The sequence below is a fragment of the Monopterus albus genome, unplaced genomic scaffold (assembly GCF_001952655.1).
Source record: "Monopterus albus unplaced genomic scaffold, M_albus_1.0 scaffold311.1, whole genome shotgun sequence".
NCBI classification, from domain to species: domain Eukaryota; kingdom Metazoa; phylum Chordata; class Actinopteri; order Synbranchiformes; family Synbranchidae; genus Monopterus; species Monopterus albus.
In genome coordinates this window covers 49,363-58,678 of record NW_018128191.1, presented here as the reverse complement: position 1 = coordinate 58,678, position 9,316 = coordinate 49,363, and the positions used below count along the sequence as shown (strand labels likewise).

The window sequence follows — 9,316 nt, the reverse complement described above, 5'->3', positions numbered from 1 at the left end:
TACATGCCCTGGATGCTGTGTTCTCCATTTTTTGATGTAGAGTCTAATAAATGAGCTGCAGTGTCTATATATGATTGACTCATGTGTATAGGATCTGGAAACATTGTTTGATTTTGAGTGCTGGTGAAATGGTTTTGAAGCAATTGTTTGATTTTGCCAGAAGAGTCTGAGGTTTTGAGAACTTAGTTTGGGTATTTGGATTTGTCTTTAAGGTTTTGAGAAAATGAGTGGTGGTTTCAAGAAATGTGTTTTAGCAATTCAGAAAAACTGTAAGATTCATTTGTTCACTCTTGATTTATCTCTAAAAAGCTCAGATACCAAAGTTAATGTTGTCTGATTACGTTTCTATTGATAAAGTCTGTAAAGTCCACAAGAGAAAACTGCACTATTAATTACACTATTAAAACTATTACTTAGCAATCAGAAAAGCTGCTGAAATGATCCAGTCAAGTTGCAGCTAAAATACAGAAGCACAGACCAGTTGAAAAAACACAAAGTGAAACTGTAAAAGTAATAAAAGAGCAGAAAACTGTGAGTTGATTTATGAGACGCTATATTAACTGAGTCCTTGGATACAAGTCAAAATACTACAAAACACTCAGCTGAATGTTTGAACTCCTATTTTCTGTGGTTGAACCGAGCAGATGGGAAAAACACTTTAGATTAGAGTGTGATCAGTGGCAGAAGAAGCACTGAGATCCTTTACTGAAGTCAAAGTAGAAAAACTCCTGCCTTCATAATGTACTTGAAGTACCAACAGTACCAGTACTCGTTCTGCAGAACGGCCTGTGTCCCAGTAATGTCTCTGATACTACGGGATCATAGTGACTGATGCGTTACTGTATCCATTGATTTAATGCTGCAGCTGGTAAAGGTGGAGCTGATGGTAACTACACTTTAAGTTTGTTCGTCTTTGTTACTGAAAACCTGTTCAACACTGTGATATTATTACTGGTAACAAGGGCAAAAGGTCAGCGTCAGGTCCTGGTAAAAGTAGCAACACTATAAAAACACAAGCAAAAGCACCGCATTCAGAATTCTGCTTGAGTAAAAGTACAGATCAGCAAAATGTTCTTAAAGTACCCAAACTAAAGGTACTGATCCTGCTAAACTACGGTTTTAAGTGTCAGGCTATGGAGTCACAATGCTCCCAAAATATGGTTCTAACCTTGTGCACAGGTTTTTGTCTTGTTCAACAACACAGACAAAAGTATTTCAGGACTTGAGGAGCTCTTGTTTGTTCTGTTGCAGGTCAGGAGCCAGTTTTGGTGTCGGTGCTGCAGGGTTCGACAGCTATACTGCCCTGTCCTCATAAGACAGGAAATGTGACATGGAGCCGCTTCAGGGGTGGTTCATCAGTGACCCTCGTCACCATCAGAAACGACCAAGAGGTCAAAACTGACCAACGTTACGGGTCCACAGCAGATAAGTCCCTGGTGATAATTAATGTTAAGGACATTGATGAGGGGATGTACTTCTGTAATAGAATGAAAGTTTTAGTGACCACAGCTCGCACCATGGTGGATCCTCCAGCTCAGCCTGAAGACAACCAACCAGTCACACCAATAAACAGGGGCCACACACCTGCAGACACAGAGAACCAACAGGCCCTGGACTGGTGGAAAGTACGTGTGGGTGTAGTCACAGGTGCTACTGTGGTGCTGTTGGCCATCTTAACCTTGAGGCTGTGCTCCAAACACAGGGCGGAGAGAAAGAGCAGCGTGGCTGAGCCTGTAACCAATGTGATCTACCAGGAGATTGAAGACGTCGACTTGTAGCCAGGCCAAGAGCCTGATGGAGAGAGTCTGCACTAATGGTCAAGCATCATGGAAATGCTAACAGTTATTTTAGTTTTTTATTTTTACTTCCCACTGAAAAACAGATTTCAGTTTGTTTTCAATTGAGTTGTACAAGTTATAGGTCACATTAAAGGTGGCTAAAGTTCTGGAATTATTTATCTTGGTCTCGTTTTTTTTACATCACAGAAACCTGGCATTTTAACAAGGGTGTGTAGACTTTTTATATCCACTGTAATGCTTCCCCTTCCCATCACACCTAAATGCTCTTATAAGGGTGGGATTTAACTAGAATGTGCCACAGGTGGACTCCAGTCAGGGCCCAGACATGTCTCACTCAGGACGCAGTGAGCACAGTATTTAGTGACTTTTAGAAAGGACACTTCAGTTTTTCATTCTCCACTTATCCATTACAAACTACAACACAGCACAGGGAGGGAGCCTCAATACTCTGTGAAGCCACTGTAAAACAATATGTGCCACATTTCTTGACAAATTACAATGAGCTGAATCTCCCCTGTTGTAACTGGGCCAGACAGAACTCTTCACTGTGCAGTAACAGGACATGACTGTATCAAAGCACGACCCCACTGGAAGTCCACTGAGCATACTGATCTTATTTACTCCCACCCACCTCTGACCGGTTGTTGTCCAGGTGAACACAAGCACAAGCTGAAGCACGTCCTCTGAACATCACAACACTATCTCCGACCTGAAGATGGATAGCGCCGCTTTGTGCGTGCTGATCCAGAACCAGCACACAGAATCCGAGCTCAGGCTTCGGAGGGACATGCACGGCATGCAGGAAGACTTCAGAGAGAATAGGCGCCAGAACGAGAACTGCATGAAGGAGCTCAAACTGGTGAGAAGGCACCAAGCCAGCTTCAGTTCCTCCACCTGTGGTTGTGTTGCCTGTTCTGTGTGACAGACTTGGTGTCATGTGATTGTCAACAGAAGCACCAGGTGGAGCTGATGGAGCTGGTCAACGAATACGACCGGAGGGTCCAAGGTGAATAAAGCTGAGCCAGTGGTGCTCAGACCTGTCAGACACACACCAGAGAAGGGTTGGGAGCACACATTTACCCAGGGACTGCTACTGACATCCAAACTTCTTTTAAAAACCGTTTCTTCAGTGGGAGGTGTTTGTGCAAAAACATTGATGTTAGCATTTTCTAAGAAGGTGATTAAATTTCCCTAGGAATCAATAAACACTGATATATTTGTAATGCACAGCTTTTTAAGTGGAGATGTAACAGTAGGAAGCTGTATGACAGAGAAACAAACCGGTGCTGAGATGATCTACGTCAGAGAGATCAGGACAGAGTAGCAGCACTGGCTTTACACGGTGTCTGTGTGTAGCCCAAAGTGGTGGAACATCCTTTGTCTGTAAATAACAGAGCAAAGGACTTTATTCTTCATAGTCGGACATTAGCTGAAGTAGTACAATTATCAGACAGAAAACTGTGACAGTTTAGTTTGAGAGTGAAAGTGAAGGGTATTTACTTTTTTACTTTCATCCTAAATTTGACTTTTAGAAGTTTGTTCAGTACAAGCCCAGACGTCCAAAAATGACACATTCTGCTCCTGAACGTTCTCTCTGCTGGTCTTCCAACAGAAGTGCAGCTGATGTATCACAAGAAGATGTTGGCAGCAGAAGAGGTGGAGGCCAAGAAGCGGGTGGCGGAGGTCAGTGAGCTGGATAAATGGATGAGAAGCTGCACGACAGATCTGATTAAGGAGCATGACAGAGCTCTGAGAGGCGCTGAGGAGTACTACTCTGTAACTCACACACGAGTGCTGCAGGAGCAGAGGGAGCTGAAGGTGGGAGATGCCACGCACTGGCTGAAGAAACATCCACACTCCAAATAAAGCGCAGTACATGGAAACTCACACACAGTTTCTGCACCAGTCAGAAAACCAGAGACCAGCTGCTTCTGCTCTTTGGGCTGTGAGGGTCTTTGATAAAGCGCAGTACATGGAAACTCTCACACAGTTTCTGCACCAGTCAGAAAACCAGAGACCAGCTGCTTCTGCTCTTTGGGCTGTGAGGGTCTTTGGTCACGACTATATATGTAACACAAAATTCATCTAATTAAAAGTAATTTTGCAAAATATTTTTGTTCCCACAGAAAATGTTCCTGGGAGCTAAAATATAACTCAGATATTCTTATTGTTTCACAAAGAAGATTTAGATTTTGTTAGCATCTTCTCTTCCATGTGGAATTTAGTTCTTTGTATTTATTTTATTATGAGATATTTCTTAAAAGCAAAGTAAGTATATTTACACAAAAATTTTTATTTTCACTACTTCAGGCACTGAGGCCTTTAAGACACTGTTCCGCACTGTCAGCCACAGCAGGTGCACAGCGTTCATTTTAAACCTGGACGAGGACGCGCTGGCTCTGGTTTTACGCACGGTGGTGTGAGTTTGTGTGTGTTTGCAGGAGAAGCTGTTGAAATTGTGAGCCGACCATGGGCTCTTGACGGCTCAGCGGAAGAACAAGCATCTGAGAGAGTCTCTGCAGAAGGCTGAGCAACAGCTGCTCGAGCTCCAGAAGCAGCTCAAGGAGTACAACACGGCCAAGGCCCAGAGGGCAGTGAGTTCACTGCACAGCGCCCAAACGCACCACCGCACGTTCTCTCTGCTTGGTCTTACTATCAGTAACTTAGGGTTGATTTTCATGTTGGTGATCAAATCCTTCTGGTTATTTGTTTTATGTATAAAGCAGGAAGCAGCTCTCAAATACAACAGAAAGCACAGTGAAGAGATAATGTCGTGTTTGACTGGAACGAAAAACTATAACTATTGTGCCATAAACATTTCTCTGTGTGACAGGCGGCCCGAGCTCATCTGAAGGTCATTGAGAAGGAGCTAAAAGACGTGACGGTGCAGCACAAGCTGCTGCTGCAGGCCTTCCAGAAGTTTGCCGCAGGTATTCCCTCCCTGCAGCCTGGGTCGCGTTGCTGTGAGCGTGTCTGTGTCCGGCAGGTGCAACAGGAGCACGACAAGCTTCTGCAGAGGCAGGTGGAGGCCATCGTGGCTGTGCAGCAGAGGAGCAGGCTGAAGGCACTGCTGCTGCAGAGGAAGCTGGCCGCTGTCACTGAGGCTCTGGAGAAGGAGGAGGCTCAACTGTGCGCCATGCTGTCCGCCTCCAACATCAAGCCAACAGCTGGCAGCAGCACCACAAACACACTCCAGGTACCATGTTCTGTCCACACCTTGTTTCCACTGAATCCACTTCAATGTGTCCCTCCTGAGCTGTCCAGGGCTTCTGCAGCTCCTGAAAAGGCTTAAAGGAAACAACAGGGAATTACTGTTAAATACACAGTAGACGAGCTGACAGAAATATGATGTAAATTTAATAAACCAAGTCTTTAATAAAGGATTTCAGGCCTGTGGCGTGCAGGGTATCTGCAGAGCTTTGCACTGAACTAAATTCACTCCAAAAAAAGTATTTCCTAAGGCCTTGAATATTTTCCTGCCTGCCGTAACTTTAGTTCCCCCTGCTGAGATGCACCAACTTAAGTAAATGAACCATTTAATTTTGTACGAGTTAACCCCCCCACCATCACCTGGGCACAGACCCAGGCTGAACCAGCCGGGGGCAGTGGCCTGACACCGCCTCCCACTGATGTCTGCTGGTGCTGTCCCGGGATGCGAGGGCCGAGCAGGGCTACAGGCTGTGGTCATTGTGGTTGTTCTTTAAGCTCACACACTGTGTTTCCTGCTTGCAGGGACTCCTGGGGTCAAAACATGTCACTATCAGCGCCTTACAGGATGATGAGTCCAAAGTGAGGTGTCTCAATGTTTTATCTAATTGTCTACTGTAGTTTTAATCACCACTGATGTGGAGCTGACGTTATCATGTGACCACAGGAGTATAAGGACCTGCTGTGCACCTGTGGACAGGCCCCGAGGGTCCCGCAGCACGACCTCGCCTTCAGGCCCACAGAGCAGATCCTGAGCAGACCGAGCTCCAGAACCTGAACTCCTCCAGGACACCACCTGGCCTCCCAATTGTCCCTCGCTCCATCACTTCCTAAACACCAGATGCACGAGCTGGATCTGATGCAGTTTCCAGCCTCTGTGTGTTTTGTATAAACCTGATATAAATGAACCTTCTCAGCCGCCTCGTCCTTTATCCCTGCTGTTCTCTGCTGGTTACGTGTTTGTTAGGATTGGATTTCAGGAGTTAAAGTTATTTTTCTACTTATCATCAGCATTATTTTGCTTTTATAATGGAAAGGTTCAGTATGACTATTTGTCTGTTTCATTAACAGCTCCATGTATCAGTATTAACCAGCTCTTATGCATGCATTATAGTTATAATATTCAGTTTTGAGACAACTTGTAGTATTTCTTGTCTTCTTGGTGAAATGTGCATAAATTGATTGCAAAGATAAGTGTCATCCTGAAAACTATAGATAAGATGCTAACTGCATGTCTACTTTCAGAAACGCCTGAAAATACCAACACACACACACACACGCTGCTTATTCGAACATTCTAGAAGATTTGTATGAACCTTGTGTCCAGTTCATGTTGTAAGTGTAGAGCCAACAGATTAGAAGATAATATGAGTTTCCACTCATGTACAGGGCAGTCCCAGCCCGCAAAAGATATATGTGAATTACTTCCTATTATCAGAGCTCTTGGAGACTTGTCATCTCTCAGAGCCCAGCGCTGTAATAACTCTGCATTTAACCAGTAGAAAATAAATCTACGTAAAGCTGATTCCTGTTTCTTGAGTGTTACTTCTTGGGGCCTTCAGATAAAAGAACCGGTTGAATCTAAAATGTTTAGCAGGAAAACTCTGAATGTTAAAGTCACTCTTGTTGTTAAACAATAAACAATCTTCAGTGGGACATCAGTGGGACAGGCTGCCATCTGAACAAACTCCTCAGTGCCTCCAGCTGCAGGACACCGTTACAAACCAAACAGCTGTGAAATAATTACAGATTTAATGTGGAGTGGCTCTGGTCAAAGTGCTAGTTTGTCAAAGGAGGAGCATCTCTCCTCCCTGTGTTGATGGGAGGTGGTGAGCTGAAGCTCTTTCTAGGGGCGTTACACAGCTGAAGGCAGCGGGAGTCTGCCAAGCAGCAGGCGAGTCACATCAGCACCTCCCATCTGACTGCACACTGATTTGTGGGTTTTCCCTGAGCTCTTGGCCTCAGATGTGATGGCACCTACTGGCTCCCGAGGAAGCAGATTAGCAGAGTGTTTGTTTAAACACATCACTTGTAACCAACACCACATGAGGATGAGTTTGTCAACCGGGGAATTCTGTTCATTTCATCATAAATAATTAAACCCACAAAGAAACAAGTGAGATCTGAAAGTGGTAACCAACAGGATCCAGTCTGAGTCCTCTGGCTGCTATTATGTCAAACAGCCAGACCCATGTTAACCCTGGTTGTTGCTCTTTCTTTGTCCCCCTCTCTCTGTGCAAAAGATGCCACCTCTTCATTCTGGCAGCCGCTGGTTCAGACTTTTAGCAGTTTGACATGACTTGGCTAGGTGGCAGGCAGGAAGTCGATATATGACTTAGTTTTTAGGTCAAACCAGCACATGGCCATAAAACAAGACAGGCTTTAAGATTATTACACCTGTTGCAAGCAAAACACCTGGTCAGATATTTTCACTGCACCTTCTGCACCGTAAAGCAAAGCGGTAATTAAGACATTAAAACTACTGTTACACTGTTACTACTAAACTACAACTAATCCAGGCCTTGTGTAAAGTAACACATCATCAGAGACCCCCATCACTGCTCATGTGTGTATATCTGATGCCACCATGAGAAAAAATTACCAACAGGTTTCGGTCCCCATAATGTAACTAATACAAAGGCACACGCACACACACATATACACACACAGGTAAACTTAGCTGACTTCCTGTAAAAGAGGGGGCGGAGCCACTGTGATCAGGTGACCCAGGATCAGAGCAGGAGTTTAGACTCCAAGTTGAGTCGACACCGGGAAACTGAAGGCTGAGGCAGGGTGAGTGTTATTCCGACTTTCTTTTTCTGGGGAAAACCTGCTCTGATTAGCAGAGACCACATCCATCCCACTGTGGATGGTGCGGCTTATATCTAGAATTCTGGACGAGTTTATTGTCCAACCTAAATTGTAACAACCCAGAGCTGAGACCAGGATAGAGGCACAGTCTTACTGGTAAAATGCACAGGACGCGATCAGGTTTTTAGGCAGAGTTGATGGATTTTCCCCGCTCATTACAGAGGAGATTCTGGAGTGAGTTAGATGAGGTGATGGAGAGTATTCCCATAGGGGAGAAAGGGGTGACTGGGGCAGGCTTCAACGGGCACGTTGGTGAGGGGAACAAAGGGGATGAGGAGGTGATGGGAGGAAGGACAGATGGTGGTGGACTTTGCTAAGAGGATGGAAATGGCTGTAGTTAACCCCTATTTCCAGAAGAAGGAGGAACATAGAGTTACATACAGTGCCTTGCGAAAGTATTCGGCCCCCTTGAACTTTGCGACCTTTTGCCACATTTCAGGCTTCAAACATAAAGATATAAAACTGTAATTTTTTGTGAAGAATCAACAACAAGTGGGACACAACCATGAAGTGGAACGAAATTTATTGGATATGTCAAACTTTTTTAACAAATAAAAAACTGAAAAATTGGGCGTGAAAAATTATTCAGCCCCTTTACTTTCAGTGCAGCAAACTCTCTCCAGAAGTTCAGTGAGGATCTCTGAATGATCCAATGTTGACCTAAATAACTAATGATGATAAATAGAATCCACCTGTGTGGAATCAAGTCTCCATATAAATGCACCTGCACTGTGATAGTCTCAGAGGTCCGTTTAAAGCACAGAGAGCATCATGAAGAACAAGGAACACCAGGCAGGTCCGAGATACTGTTGTGGAGAAGTTTAAAGCCGGATTTGGATACAAAAAAGATTTCCCAAGCTTTAAACATCCCAAGGAGCACTGTGCAAGCAATAATATTGAAATGGAAGGAGTATCAGACCACTGCAAATCTACCAAGACCTGGCCGTCCCTCTAAACTTTCAGCTCATACAAGGAGAAGACGGATCAGAGATGCAGCCAAGAGGCCCATGATCACTCTGGATGAACTGCAGAGATCTACAGCTGAGGTGGGAGACTCTGTCCATAGGACAACAATCAGTCGTATACTGCACAAATCTGGCCTTTATGGAAGAGTGGCAAGAAGAAAGCCATTTCTTAAAGATATCCATAAAAAGTGTCGTTTAAAGTTTGCCACAAGCCACCTGGGAGACACACCAAACGTGGAAGAAGGTGCTCTGGTCAGATGAAACCAAAATCGAACTTTTTGGCAACAATGCAAAACGTTATGTTTGGCGTAAAAGCAACACAGCTCATCACCCTGAACACACCATCCCCACTGTCAAACATGGTGGTGGCAGCATCATGGTTTGGGCCTGCTTTTCTTCAGCAGGGACAGGGAAGATGGTTAAAATTGATGGGAAGATGGATGGAGCCAAATACAGGACCATTCTGGAAGGAAA

The 9,316-nt window shown here is 44.6% G+C and overlaps 1 protein-coding gene across 1 annotated transcript in view; it reads left to right on the top strand.

The window, feature by feature from the left end:
* Positions 1-1,778, top strand: part of LOC109973930 (peripheral plasma membrane protein CASK) — a 131,011-nt gene extending 129,233 nt beyond the window's left edge. The window contains exon 30 of the mRNA XM_020623834.1: positions 1,252-1,778. Coding sequence (XP_020479490.1) covers positions 1,252-1,778 — 527 coding nt within the window. The remainder of the gene's footprint in view (positions 1-1,251) is intronic.
* Positions 1,779-9,316: the final 7,538 nt, after the last annotated feature.